At 39.8% G+C, this 15,177-nt stretch overlaps 1 protein-coding gene across 5 annotated transcripts in view; it reads right to left on the minus strand.

The window, feature by feature from the left end:
• Nucleotides 1-782: 782 nt before the first annotated feature.
• STK36 (serine/threonine kinase 36) overlaps nucleotides 783-15,177 on the minus strand; it is a 28,219-nt gene continuing 13,824 nt past the window's right edge. For 4 of the 5 annotated variants that reach the window (XM_081933976.1, XM_081933974.1, XM_081933975.1 and 1 more), the window contains exons 17-28: nucleotides 13,653-13,783; nucleotides 12,643-12,747; nucleotides 12,424-12,519; nucleotides 11,874-11,968; nucleotides 9,512-9,575; nucleotides 8,061-8,171; nucleotides 7,712-7,786; nucleotides 6,486-6,657; nucleotides 6,092-6,239; nucleotides 4,493-4,649; nucleotides 3,475-4,218; nucleotides 783-1,660 (exon numbers count right to left, since the gene is read on the minus strand). In XM_081933976.1, coding sequence (XP_081790102.1) covers nucleotides 1,517-1,660; nucleotides 3,475-4,218; nucleotides 4,493-4,649; nucleotides 6,092-6,239; nucleotides 6,486-6,657; nucleotides 7,712-7,786; nucleotides 8,061-8,171; nucleotides 9,512-9,575; nucleotides 11,874-11,968; nucleotides 12,424-12,519; nucleotides 12,643-12,747; nucleotides 13,653-13,783 — 2,042 coding nt within the window. In that variant the 3' untranslated portion in view covers nucleotides 783-1,516. The remainder of the gene's footprint in view (nucleotides 1,661-3,474; nucleotides 4,219-4,492; nucleotides 4,650-6,091; nucleotides 6,240-6,485; nucleotides 6,658-7,711; nucleotides 7,787-8,060; nucleotides 8,172-9,511; nucleotides 9,576-11,873; nucleotides 11,969-12,423; nucleotides 12,520-12,642; nucleotides 12,748-13,652; nucleotides 13,784-15,177) is intronic. The other variant, XM_081933978.1, reaches the window with a different exon arrangement.

A 15,177-nucleotide genomic window follows, 5' to 3' on the forward strand; every position in this document is an offset into this window, starting at 1 on the left:
TCATTGCATTTGTTAAGTTATTAAACATGACTGTTAAGGGAATCTGGATTCCACCTTGGTTTTGCTTGTCAGAAGGTTGCAAAAGCTGATCACATAACCCCAGGACACTGCAATCGTCATAAATATGAACTAGTCAACAAGCATGTGAATTTTAATTACGTGACCATGGGGATGCTGCAATGGACACTCACTTTTTTCAGTGCCGTTGTAACTTTGAACAGTCACTAAACAAACCTTTGTAAATTGAGGACTACCTGTACCATTGCAACGGTGATACTCATTTGAACGTATATTGCAGTTCAGCTAAGCTTGTTACAGACATAAATCCAGGTAATTGTGTCTCTTATCAATGAAGGTTGCATCTGATTAACCCTCAGCAGCAGAACAACGTTTAGAAAGAATATATGTATAGTTCTTTTTCATACTAAATGTCCTTTTATTTCACCAGACAGAGAGATGTATTAAGGACCTCTTAAGTGTCTTGAAGGTTACTAAGCTTATAAAAATAGTTGACAAGTGCTCTATGTTTTTTTACAATGATAAGGAAAATAGAATTCTTGTACTATCCTGAAGATCTTTGGTTTGATTTCCAAGTGTAGAAGTATAATTTTCAAATAGGAAATAGAAGAGAAGTGCATGAGAACATTAAAATTTAGATGGTAATGTTCAGTTCAAGAAAGTTTCTGCTCTTGATATTGTTTCAATCTGTTCTCTCTTCTCTTTAGAAAAATACACTAATAGTCTTTCTATCATAATCCTTCAATACTTAAGGCATAGGACCAAGTGTGCTATCACTTTTCAAAATCAGAAGTATCTTTTACAGTTTTCTAATAGAACACCGAATATCAGCACCAAGAACACCGAATATCAGCACCAGCTTTTATTACAAAGACTTAATATTAATAATAAAGACAGGAGACTAGCCAGGGAAGTATCCTAGAACAGTTCTCAATAAATAAAAATGGGATCCAGCTTTCATGAGCTGGATCAAAATTGATCAGTCAGTTCAAGTAAAAATTCTATTCCTATTCAAGATTATTAAAAAATGTCTTACAGCTTCTGTCCTGTGTTATTCTGCAAAACTAAAAGAAAATGAAGATTTTAGCCAGCAATGCTACTAACATCTTTTCTTCTTTTCAGCAGAGACTGGTTGGTCGATGTCCACCATTAGCATTCCAAAGAAAACTGTCACAAGAACCAACTTCATGAATGGCCATCTTCCAAGACGTTGGACAACAGTACAGCATAGCTTCTTCGCAATAGGAAAGAATTAGTATATGCATAGACTTGTCATTACAGAAGGCAGTTTATATAGTGTTGGATTAAAAAAAAAAAACAATTTGTAGGAAGATTTGTGATGGCTGTTTCTAATCTCAGTTAAGGCAAGAATCAAATGATATTCCAAGCACACTAAAATCTATTTCAAAAAATACTTACAATGGAGTTTACTACTTTATAGTCCCCACACACCTAAAATATTCTGAAAAAGCGGACAATTGTATCTGTTCCTCAGATCTTATACAATGTGTGTAGCCTGTAGGAGATGTATCAGTTTCTTACAGTGCCTCGATGTGGGCCGAGGACTACTATACATAGAAGCCTGAGATCCATGAATGGAAAGTGCTTCCAGTTTTTCAGTTGCTTGGAGTGACATCAGTACCTAGAAAGAAAACTAATAGTTATTTAGATATCTAGGGCTGTATTCTCACAAATCAATTCATTCTTTAAAAAAAATCTCCATTTTCAAAGGAATAAAATTCACAAGGGAAGAAAAAAAAACCCACACCATCCTTCCTGAATTTGCTCATCAGCAAAAGAAACAATGGCAAATTTGAAATGCAACTCTCCTATCCAAAAACAATCTGCACAAAACAAGTACTGTGCTACCAAAGTAACAATCCAACCTCCCACAAGTAAAGCTGTGTAAGAACATTATTCAGAAGAGTGCAGCAACACAAAACACCAGAAAGAGTAAACAATGCCTATGTAACAACATCTAACAAAATGAATATCCATGCAACTTAATCAAAAAGTGTTTGACCACTCAATAGCATAACCAATACAAGCTATGGAAACAATAACACTACCATACATCAAAAGCATCTTAGAAACAACCATTACAACCACATGGCATCATTGTAGCACATAAACCTACTCAAGTCCTCCAAAACATTAAATAAATCAAAAGACTCACTAGGCCAGGAAGAAGAAAAAAATAGGTGTTATCTACAGTGTGGAATGTAAGGATGTAGCAGCTGCCGTGTAAGACAGACAGGCAGAGATGACAAGCAGAGGGAACGCAGGTACCCCAACCAGCAGTCTGTGGGAAGACTCCTTAATCTCATAACACATGGACAGATTTGAACATAGTTTCAACTGGTAAACAGAGCAGCCTAGAACAAACTAAATCCATAAAAGCTTGGAATTCCTGGAAGCTTGGCATTCAGACAAATCAAGCATTAATAGACATATACAGATAGACCACATTCAGTCATCATTCAAAATACAATAAAACTAAGACAGAAACAAAAATACCAGAATACATCCTGATCAACAGCCAAAATCCAGATAAGCAGGATTAATACCAGACAAACAGTTAAGCAGAAAAGAATACCCTAATCTAGAAATTACTAAGTTAAAAAAAAAAAATCACACCCCAACCAACACTGGCAGGGCAAGCTACTCTACATAAACAGGGAACAACCCCTCTCCCCCATTCACCAGCACTGATGAAATTACCTAGATGGGTAATGAAACGTCTGTAAGCAAACAACCAAACTAAGCGAATACCAAGGGTTCTATTTTTCCAGATAGCTTCTTTTATTCCCTCCCCAAATTTTTATTTATTTATTTATTATTCAAACTTCTAGACCGCCCCCTCTCCCCGGAGGGACTTAGCAGCCAGAAAAGTTAGATCATATATCCTTACATAAAAATCCATTGTACCTCATTAACAAAACATTTGTGAGACAGGAATTCTTTACAAAACAAGTATCTTATCAAAATATATTCACACTTCATGCTAGAACTAAACTCCTATGCTCAGCTAACATAAAATTAATTTTACATTCCCAATCACATGTGATTGTTGTACCAAAAAAAATGGAGGCTTACTGATGGCTGCTTAGTAAGTTAACAGAGAGAGACGGTAGAGAGAGCCAGTCTTACGTTAATAGAAATCAGGAGACAAAATGAGATTAAATAAATATTCTGGACTTTTCCTTTTCCAATAGCATTGGGTGCCAATATTTAAAATGGCATTCTTTAAGACTAAAAAGAACTGTCTAATACAATGCCCTTTCTGCATCTAATGCATAATATTTTAATTCTTGCCTAGCACCTAAAGTTTGAGAAGAAAACTCATCTGGTGCATTGAGGGTCCACACTGAAGAACTGCCAGTCTCCAATCCTTTCCTCACTGGACCAGAGTTCACACTCATCCATCATCACTCTTCAAATTTACAGACTTTGTACCTGGTGAATCTTGGACTGCTGACCAATGGAGCGTAAAGCAAAGAGTGCTGCCTCTTGCACAGCAGGATGGGAGTCATGGCAGGCCGTATCCAATAGAAGTTCAGGTGCTCGGCTCTGGATCAGCAAATCTCCCACCTCCACGGACTGTCGTCCCAAGTTGCCCAGTGCTGAAGCAGCATTGCAACGGGTCCTTGCCTGAGAATCCCTCAGGAGCCGAACAAGCCAAGGCACAGCTTTGTTAAAACCCTGCATTACAGGACCAGCCTGGTAGGCTGCGTTACCAACGGCAAAGCTGGCTGAGCAACGCACGTGCTCATCTTCATCTGAAAGGCAACCCACCAAAAGTTCCTGCAGCCCAGCCTTGTGCCACAATGTCTGAGGAAATCCTTCTCCATGTCGTAATAGGTTGCCTACAAGGCTACAAGCTCTGGCTCGGATCAGGGAATCCCGGTGGTGAAGCACATGGTCTAATAGCTGAGAAGCTGAATCGGGGTCAATCAGGAGCCTCTGAAGGAAAGGCAAGTGAGCTGGACCGGCCCGGGCTATGTGAGTGAGCAGGGAGAGCAGGTCTGCGGTAATGGCTACCTGATCTGAAAGCAAAATGGCCGACAAGAAAACAATGGCTTGTTCTGAGGTGGCTATTTCCACCACTTGGCCAATGATTTCCTCATCACTCAATACCAAGCGGCACAAAAGGCTCAAAGGCAACTCAGTCTCCGAGATGGGAAGATGTTGAACGCAGACCTAAGAAAGAGCAGAGGAAGGAATGGATGGATATTCTTATGAAGAACAACATGACGAAATCAGAATCCATCTATGTTTTCCAAAGGTTGGAATTTCTCTCTTACACCAAAAGTACAACTTCTCTAATGGTTATCTAGGCCTCTTCGCAAGCGCCAGGGAGCAGGATGAAACACAGGAAAAAGAGCAGTCAGGGCAGAGATAGGGAACTACAAGGCTATTCCCCCTGACATCCCCTACTCCCTTGCAAGTCCCTCAATGCTGGAACAGATTTTACCTGGAGTAAATGGGCGGGGATTTGAGAGTCCCTCAGGCTTGCTATGATATATTCTAAAGTTTCTGAGTCTACATCCAGAGCAAACGGGAAACAGAATAGCCGACAGACTTGGAGCACAACAGTGGGCACCAGTTTGGGATCACTGTCCTGCACCTGCCTGGGGAATAAGGAGAAAGAGAGCAGCAAATCAGGCATTATGTCGATCAAATTCCACCAGATTTAGTATATCACCTGCAGTCACAAGCATCAGTGGCTTCAGAAAATGTTAAGGCAAGTGAAATGTTTATGCAAAAGGTTAACAGTAAAGCAGTAACTGCAGTTAAGGAAGGGCCGCAGTGCAGCAGTAGAGCTTTCCATGCAAAAGGGAAGGGCTGCTTCTGGGCCTGGCGTTTTCATTCAGGAATGGGAAAGGCACCAGCCATTTGGTGCAGCAGACAGCATCTGAGGGAACAATGGTCTGATTTAGGAGGCGGCAACTTCCCAAGTTCCATCGACTTCTCCCTGGCTTGTCACTGTTCAATTTTAGGGGATGCCTTTCAAGGGGAAAGTGTATTATTTATTTATTATTTATAGGGCTTCCTGTTCAAAAGGTCTCCAAGTGTCTTACAATGCAAATCCAACGTTTGATGTAAACACATTCAAAACCTGAACAAAACATAGAATAATAAGTAATGCCCTGGTAAGAGTACAAGCAGCAATAAGAAGTTTAAAATATCGCTGCAGAAATATTAAATACCACAGAAGAATATAAATGCCTTTCCCCGCATCCAAAAAATGAAATAAAGAGGATAATGTCTCATTTTGTTTTCCTAAATCTTGCAACCTAGTCGCAAGGGGGACTAAAGATGCTACCTTTGCTGAGAAGATATTCCAAAATTGGGGGATTACCACACCAAAAGTCCATTGCCAAGTATCCTCTGAAGATGAACTTAGAGGAGACTGAAATCCTGTACATGTTTCATTGAGAACAAACAAAACATTATGTCAAACTACATTATCTCAAATTCTTGGTTTCTGCATCTATTATTTAAATTGTAATTTTTAGGATCTGGAAGTGTGGTGCTCAGATGGTTCCATATTTGCTGCTGTTGGGATAATATAATAATAAGGGACACGGGGAATATTAATTAGAATATGAGTACAGGTGCTGAAAGTTTGGAATGGGTAAAGGCATTTAAGAATTCATTATTTTTTTTAGTCCAGTAACTTAGAATCTTTAGTGTGAGACCTCATGGGAAAACAAATTATGCTGCATATACTTAGAATATTCTCAAAAGTGATCACATTAGGAAAACATCTGGGAGTGGGGTGCTCAGATCGTTCCATATTTGCCCCCCTTGGCAGATCCTTCTTGAAAAGCAGTGCTGAAGAATGAGGCCAACATTAGGTGCAGGTATGATTGTTTTGTGTGATGTTAGTAGTGTTTGGGTGAATGAAAAGTATGTTGCTTCACAATGCCATTTCTTCCCAAAATGTTTTGTTGCATCTTAAGGTTGTGTTTGCAGAATTGGAAAACAGCATTTAGGCCATCGAGCGTAACTCTCTGCTGTGTCTATTTTGTCTGTTCTTTAGGTAAACTTTGGATTGTTGATTACTCACATTTGGGCCAAATGTTGCAAGAACCCAGGTTCAAGTAGCTTGTTCAGAATTGCCATCATAACACTACTGGGTTGGGCCAGCTGGAAAAGGCACTGGTAAGGCTCTTGGGTAAAGACGAAGAGGATTAAGCTGAGGAAGAGCAAGGTCCCTACAGCAAGAGAGAGAAAACATCCCTGATGCATTCACTCAATGTTTTCCTGTCCTTTTTCACTTAAGGCAGCACCCATGTCCACATTTAACATCCAGAAAGAGAGCAAGGACATCCTGACGTTATACTGCCTCTCCTCAGCCTTATAGACTAGAGTCCCACATTTTATCTTCTAATATGTAGACAGAAGGAAATGATTCCCAAGAGATCAAACTTGACTTTATAATGCCGGGCCCCTTAACTCACCTTGTGGTGACAGTAGGTTCCAATCAGGTACTGGTGGCTGCTGTCCAGCTCTCGGGGTCTCACCTTCCATCACTGGCTTCCAAGTGGTCAAGTGGAGCACCATAGCAAAGCGATGCCATACAATGCTCCAGAGCTCTGAGGCCACAAATTCTCTCACGGTTGCTGCATCTCCCTAGTCCAAGAGAATCCAGACTCAAACCATCAGGCTGAAGGCAGGAGGTCCTATCTTCCACCAGCTGAGCACAGATGTTCCCTCTTAAATCTGACACGCCTTTATCAAATATACCACACATATTGGTGTAATCATACAGCAAACTGTGTTTTCCATTTCTAGAGTCTTTTCTGTTTCCTCTCAGTCTTCTGATGTTACAATACAATACAATAGCAGAGTTGGAAGGGACCTTGGAGGTCTTCTAGTCCAACCCCCTGCCTAGGCAGGAAACCCTATACCGTTTCAGACAGATGGCTCTCCAACGTCTTCTTAAAGACTTCCAGTGATGGGGCATTCACAACTTCTGGAGGCAAGCTGTTCCACTGATTAATTGTTCTAACTGTCAGGAAATTTGTCCTCAGTTCTAAGTTGCTTCTCTCCTTGATTAGTTTCCACCCATTGCTTCTTGTTCTACCCTCAGGCACCCTGGAGAATAGTTTGACTCCCTCTTCTTTGTGGCAACCCCTGAGATATTGGAACAATGCTATCATGTCTCCCATAGTCCTTCTTTCTCTTAAGCTAAACATACCCAGTTCCTGCAACCGTTCTTCATATGTTTTAGTCTCCAGTCCCCTAATCATCTTTGTTGCTCTTCTCTCCACTCTTTCTAGAGTCTCCACATCTTTTTTACATTGTGGCGACCAGAACTGAATGCAATGTGTGGCCTTACCAAGGCATTATAAAGTGGTATTAACACTTCACGTGATCTTGATTCTATCCCTCTGTTGATGCAGCCTAGGACTGTGTTGGCTTTTTTGGCAGCTGCTGCACACTGCTGGCTCATGTTGCTCCCAATCCAAGGATATTTTTGTAAAAAAAAAGGGCAATATTTAAGTGGAGCCTTTTTTCTACTCCTACACTTACAGTGGAACTGGGTACAGCACAGCAAAGAAATAATGTAGGTCAATTCTCACTTATTACCATTTGGCACCAAGCTCTCTTACTTCTTGGATAACTTCTACGCACTTAACCATTCAGAGCATCTCCTTGGTGGAACAGAGAAGGAAACCCATACCTGGCTTAATAGATGCAACAGCAAAAACAAGAGCCCATCATAGAAGCCAGCTCCCATGGGAGAAGGTAGGTACAGCTGAAAGATAGGAGAAAGGTGTGTAACAGACTGACACAGAATATCTAAACCACACACTGGCCACTGTGTCGCATGGCAGGAGCAGTCAATTCAAGATGTTGCCAGATGAGAAACCTCAGAAGGTCCACCCAATAGTGAGGATGGCAAAGAATTACGATTCAACTATATCTGGAGGAACACAGGCTTCACCCTACTCTATACGGGTGTCAATTCATTTACAACCAGAGGCGACTGTCTTTCATGAGTCCCAAACTCTATATAGTTGGACAGTTACCTCTGCAGGTTCTGCGAGTGCAGTAGCTATATTTGTCAAGGCTTGCTCTGGGTTCAGTTTCACAGAGGCCCCATGCTGGATCAGGTAGGCCAGTAACAATCCCGCAGCACTCTGCATGACAAAAGAGACCCACATAGATCATTTGTCCCGAAAAGGAATTTTATACCAGATTAAAAAACTATAGAAACATAAAGAAAAAAATATGGGAAGGTAAAGGTATTCCTCGACTTACAACAGTTCATCTAGTGACCGTTCGAAGTTACCACGGCACTGAAAAAAGTGACTTATGGCCATTTTTTTACACTTATGACTTATGTAGGATCCCCATGGTTATGTGATCAAAATTCCGACGCTTGGCAACTGACTCATATTTATGACAGTCGCAATGCCCTGGGGTCATGTGATTCCCCTTTGCAACCTTCTGAAAAGCAAAGTCTGTGGGGAAGCTAGTTTCCCTTAACAACTGCGTTATTAACTTAACGACAGCAGAGATTCACTCAACAAGGTCGTAAAATGGAGCAAAACTCATTTAACAGATGTCTCACTTAGCAACAAAAATTTTGGGCTCAATTGTGGTCGTAAGTCAAGGACTACCTGTAACAGAAAAGTGAGAAATATTTTTAAAAGTTTAAAGTCAAGTAAAAGGCAGAAAAAGAAGAAGAAAAAAGTGACTTCCAATCTCCTTTGCAACAATTACAAACATAATTATTACCATTCCCCTCCTCCCAAGTTATATATTATTCCCTTCACCCTGGATTGGCTCATCACAATTCTATCCTTCTCTCAGCAATTTCAGACATGTGTCAGTCCATCCAGAAGTCTCCCACAATTATTTTTATATCTTGAGTAAGAACAGTCAGAAGGTCCTCTGACAAAAAATGGATATGGAACTACATAATTGTTCTTTTTTCTCCTAAAGTGGAGATACACTGGCCCTAAAATGATAAACTACCAACCATTTTAAATTTTTTCCCTATCAAATAGAAATAAGTACTGTGTGTGTGTGTGTGTCTGTCTGTTTGTGTGATATATACAGTATATTGCTTACCCAAGAACACATACATATACATGCACTCACATGTATGTGTGTGCGTCTCCCTCCCTCCCTCCTTCTCTCTCTCTCTTTTTCTCCATAGAGTATTTAATTAGAGCATCTATTTTGGAGAGGCCAGTGGAATATACTTGCTGTGCAAGAGGAGGAGTGGTGTTTTTCACAATATAAAAAATGTTGTAATGTCACCAACAAGGTGTGGAAGAAGAACTGTTTGATTTTCATCCTGCTTTTACTGAAGAACTAACATCTACAATGCAATGCATTTGGGATTCTCTTTTAATTACCGGTAAATATCTATAACAGAAATGAATTAACAAGTGAATTGTGTCTGTGTGGTGGGTGAATTTAAATAGGAAATTCTAAATTCTTTTCAGTTTCAACTGGGAGGAATACTCACTAGAATAGAGGCAGTTGCTCTGTGGTTGAAAAGCTCCATGGTCTCTTTTAACACAATGTCAGACCTGAACCAACACAAATATGTATATATATATATATGTATATCATTAAAAGAAAAGAACAAATCTTATAAAAACCCTAATGTTCTTGATGAAGCACTTGCTCAGTGATTAAGAAAATAGGAGAGTACAAGGAATAAAACATTGGCAAATCACTTTAGAGCTTACATAACCATGAAATCATCAGTTGAGCGTCACTTGAAGATATATTTTCTTGATTAAGTTTTAGAAGAATCTGTCTCTGGAAAGGCTAAAATGCCGTTCTCCTGCTGCCTCCACAGAGCCAGATACACTTTTTTGAATAATTGTGGTTGGGTATTGGTGAATGACCTGTCACCCTGTGGGGAGTCATCTTAGACATTTCACCATCATTTATCCACTGGAAAAGGTGCTATGGATGTCTACCCCATGAGAGATCAGAATGGCTGGAATCCATAGAATACCATTCTCGTAGCAGTTTCTCTTCCTGAAATTATATATCTCCAGAAGTCAGGTTGCCTCCTCACTTTCTTAATTAATGAAGACTTTTACCTTCTACAGTGAATTCAATCAGGAAACTTTTTACTACCGTGTTTCCCCACAAATAAGACAGGGTCTCATTTTCTTTTGACCCCTGAATAAGCACTTGGCCTTATTTTCAGGGTTGTCTTATTATTTTTGAGGTGCAGGAGATGGGCAAGTGTGGTCACCTCATGGCTGCTGCTGTGTTGCAATATTTTCGGGAAGGGCTTATTTTGGGGGGAGGGCTTATTTTAGCACATGCGTTCAAAAGCCCAGTTGGGATCATTATCCGGAGAGGTCTTATTTTTGGGGAAAGCGGATAGGCAGCAACTTTTAAATGAAAACTATTACATTGATTGTAATGTTTCAGTTTCGGGCTGTTTTTAGTCTATATATTGTAAATCATCTAGAATTGGTGAAGTACAGTCTATACAAGTGTTGGTAATTGATCAATCCAAAATATGTGACTTCTAGACGAAGACAATTTACAAGGCTATGTGCAAAGGACAAAAAATAATCCACTGTGTTCCGGTGCTATGAAATGATAGCAAAATCACTGCTGCTTCAGCAAAGTGACTCCAGAAAATCCTTATTTAAGGAAGTTCCATTAAAGAAACTTCAAAGGTCAAAGTGATTTCCCAAACCTGTAGTTCCTAGGGTAGAGGATGAGCTTGGATTAAATTTAAGATATGCTCCATGCCAGACCAGCATAGTCATCACAAATCAAATACTTCCAAGCCTGACAGTCAAATCTGGAAATTCATAGGAGGTGTGATATTTTCAATTCTCAGAAGTGCCAACTTTCATTTGAACTCAATTGTCACTTTTGGAGAAAAGTGCTGTATTTATCCTCTGCCTCCGCTTTTGCTCTTTGTTTAAAAGAAGTTCATTACACCCACTCACATTTCACTATACGCAATAATTACTTGTATTTGATTGCCCAAGAAGAGATTTTTCTTTTATATGTCATTTTTTAAAAAGTCCTCAAGTGAAACTTTTATTGAAGGAAGAATGAGTGGCACAATGTTCTCCTCTGAAAGCTATCAGAAGCCACTTCAGGTAGAAAGAAAAACGTATTCTAAATTCCCAAAGTTTGCACTTGCCCTGCAGAGTTATAAAAACTCTCAAAGGTCTGTAAGTCAGAGAAATAAAACCTATTGATTTCAGCAATATTCCCTCACATACAATGGATATGGGATTGAAATACGTAGTCCCTCCCTGCTTTAAAACCTTTAACATCTTCCCAGCAAAATTCACATTGAATTCTTTAAAAAAAGGAGGCCCTCTGCAGATCTCACTGCTGAGGGATGCCCTCTTTTGAACAGTTACAAATGAATTTGGAGTAATTTTAGCAAATATTTAGAGAGGATGTTTGCTAATAAATTTACACTGTATGGCAAACATTTCTCATTGTTGTAAATGGTCTTGTGATGAAAGAATATTCCCTTATAGCAAGGCAAATGAAGAATTTAAGGATTTACAGATCATGCCTTGTGGAAATAAGAATTGTTCATTTTTTTGCTGTGATTCAACACTAAGAAAAACCTCTGCTAGCCCCCACTCCCTTCCTAACTTGGCTTGGAAACCTCTGAAAGGCCAGAGCTACAAATCAGCCTCCCCACTTTTTGGTGAGTTACAGATATTCCATAATATGACTAAAATTTTTCCATCTTACCTGTTGGCCTTTTTGCAGGAGAGATTTAAGACTGCAAACAGGAGACATGAAATCGAGTTGCCAAATTTGGGGCATTTTGCTGTTAACTTTCATTGTTTCGTTTTTAAAAGCTTTGCTCTGGTACTTACTGTGGTGGTAGGATCTGGCACTGGAGCAACATCAGGGAGATGAGCCTCAATGAGGCTTCAACAGCCTGGACTCGTGCAACTTCAGGCAGCAAGACCTTTTAAAGACACAGACCTTAGTTTTGAAACACTCTACCTCCAAGTCTCCCCTTTCTAAGATCTAGTCAACATGAAGCCCATTTAGTATTCCTTCTGTACTATTTCATGGCTGCCTCAATTCTTCTTCCCTGTCATCTCCTATTGCCTATCCTTTTTACCTCATCACTTTCTCATCCAGACTGTTTCTGGTTGTCAGTTTAGGAACTCTCAAAACACGGAAAGTTTAGTTTTGCCAGTTAACGGATGGAAAGAGGCAATGGGAAAGGCTCCTGGAAAAAAACCAACCATTGCCAGTCAGAGTTGGCAATGCTAAGCACTATGGACTGATACCCTAACAGGACAGAAGGCAGTTACTTGCTTTTTCTCCTCATGTACAAAACAGAACAGTCTTTGAATCTGTATTTGTAAACAGGCAGCTCTCCTTCTAATTGAAGAATGAGATGAAAATGAATACCTTGCCCTGCAGGTGGCAGATTAGGAAACTCAGGAATTCTGGAGTTGCTATGCGATGGCACAGAGCCTGATTGACATGGCAGCAGGCATACAGGACCTAAGCGATGGAAAGGCAAAACAACACGGGACTGCTGAAATCTAATCCCTCCTTTCCCCAGTTGAAAAGGCATACACATCACAATGAGTTGCAAATAACATCAAAATGTCTCAAAAGGGTTACCTTTAGCCCACTCATGGAAGAAGTAGGACATGCAGTGGTTGAGAGAAGACACGGAAGCAGTCGGTCATCCTTCTTGGTGAGCTTTTCAGCTGTTTGCTGGGAAATCTGCATGAAAGCCACAACAGAAACCCTTGGTCAATTGACTAGCTAAAAGGAAGAAAATAAAAGCAGCAGCAATATTAGACAACTGGACTTAGAGGCTGAGTCCTGTTCTGGAGGATTTTATGGCTGCTTTAACTTGTTTTCACCTCAAAAACAACATGATTAAATATTAGTCCCTCTCCAGACATCACAAGCTCAGATCAGAGATATAGCAAAGATCTAATTCAGTAAGCCTGGTTTGACTACTAGTACCATTACTATTAGTGGTATTAATTTTTTTTTCTTCCATTGCATCCCTGCAGTTTCACTGGCAACCTTTTTCCAGAAGTGATTTGCCATTGCCTCCTTATTTATATCATTTATTGATTTACACAATTTATATTGCCTCCTACTTGCACGTGGCGACTCAAGGAGGCTTACAAAAATATAAAAACACCACATATATATTTAAAACAAAAAATAAAAATAAAATAATAGCTCTCCACACTAGTCGTTCCTAGGGCCGAGAGAAAGTTACACTCAGGAGGAAAGTCACCCAGTTGGCTTTGTGCCTGAGGTGAGACTAGAATTCTGGGACTCCTAGATTCTAGTCTAATACCACTAGACCAGCTATGCTGGCTGGGGGATTCTGGGAGTTGAAGTCCACAGGACTTAAAGTCGCCAAGTTTGAGAAACACTGCACTAGACCAAACTGGCTCTCGATATTATTAATGCCACGTACCATTGCAGTGCTGCCAAGCAATGCATTGTAAGCAATAAGTTTTCTCTCCACCAATATCAATATGATCCACAGGGCCAGGAAGCAGCACTTCCACTAAAGTTGATGCCAATGACATTACCAACCTCTGCTGCTTTAATAGACCACATTGCTAATGGCTGGTAAATATACATGCAAAGTCAAACCACACCTGCGTTTTGGCCTTTTGATGTGTGGGGTGCCCTGCTGGGATGCCACAGGATGCAGCCAGAGCTTCTGTAAAAGCAGCTGCCAAGCATTGATGCCACTCATGTGCTGCCTCAGCTGATTTTGGAAATACTGCTGGTAAGGAATAAGAATACAGTAGAAAGATTACCTGTATACGGAATAAACACTTTTTATAATCACCTGCTTTGGTGTTTAGAACAATGGAAGAGCGAGGCAAGACAACTAGTACCGATATGCTGCTAGGCCTCACGTGCATGAAGAAAACTCATTCTCTAGCAATCCACAAAATGATTCCTGCAAATTCGGAATTCTTTGGCTTGGTATAGTTCACCTTGATTTCCTTTTCTCTTACTGTTCACACAGATATTTGTTACTGTAGAAGTTTAATTTGAATTTGAAAATAAACCAATGAAATGACTAGTGTGTAAATTAAGAAAAGGATTTTGAAATGCCAAGAGGGAGATACTATATCAATGGACAATGTGGCTACAGAAAAAAACAACTTTTTAAAAATCAATGTTACTCTAACTTGTATGAAGGACCTGATATTGCCTTGGAATGAAAGGATGATTATTTAAAAAACAAAATGTACCAAATATTAAACCAGGGAAAGTAGCAGGACCAGATGGGTCATCAGGTTCTTAGTACAAATGCTTTGAATATAAACTTTTACAAACCATCCAAAATATTATGAATTTTATACTATAGGGAGGAAACTTGGAAAAAGGCAAATATAGCATTTAATATATGAAGGATGAGATTTTAACTCCAGCAACAAATATTATTGAACAGCAATTATAAGTTATTTACAATGTTTTCAGCAGACAAATTGAAAATCATAATGGAAGAAATTATTTATGAAGACCAATCTGGACCTTTACTTAAAAAGATCATTAAAATATAATATTGGAACGGTATTAGACATTATAGAATACTTGGAACAGCATAATGAAAAACAAGCTGTGCTATTTTTTTAGATGAAGAGAAAGGCTTTGATCATTTAATTGGCCTGTTTATGTGAAGTTTTAGAAGATAAGATCTTTGAAGATAATTTTATAAAAAGGGTAAAATCAATTTATACCTCACAAAAAGCACAAATGGAGATTTAACAATGCCAAAAGGAACAAAACAAAGCTGCCTATTATCCCTTTCTTTGTTTATCTTGGCTCTTGAAATTTTGAATAGAGATATAAGGCAAGATGAGAGGATATTAGGTGTACAAATTAAAAAAGAGGCTTAAAAGTTGAGAGCTTTTGTAGACAATTTGTGTTGGTATTGGAAGATGTTTTAAAGGGCTTTGAACAGTGGTGAGTTGCAGGCGGTACGCCCTGGTACGAGTGTACCGGTGCCTGCCAGGAGCACTGGGTACCGTTCCGGTATGGTGCTCCAGAGGGCCCACCCAAACTCCTTACCTGTATTTGAGCTCTTCTGCGCTTCCACACATGCGCATGGAGCGTACGGCGACTGTGCGACACTCCCCCGAGCAGCTGGAGTGTCATGGAGGCGTT

Source organism: Natrix helvetica, assembly GCF_964273705.1.
Source record: "Natrix helvetica genome assembly, chromosome: 1".
Lineage (NCBI taxonomy): Eukaryota > Metazoa > Chordata > Lepidosauria > Squamata > Natricidae > Natrix > Natrix helvetica.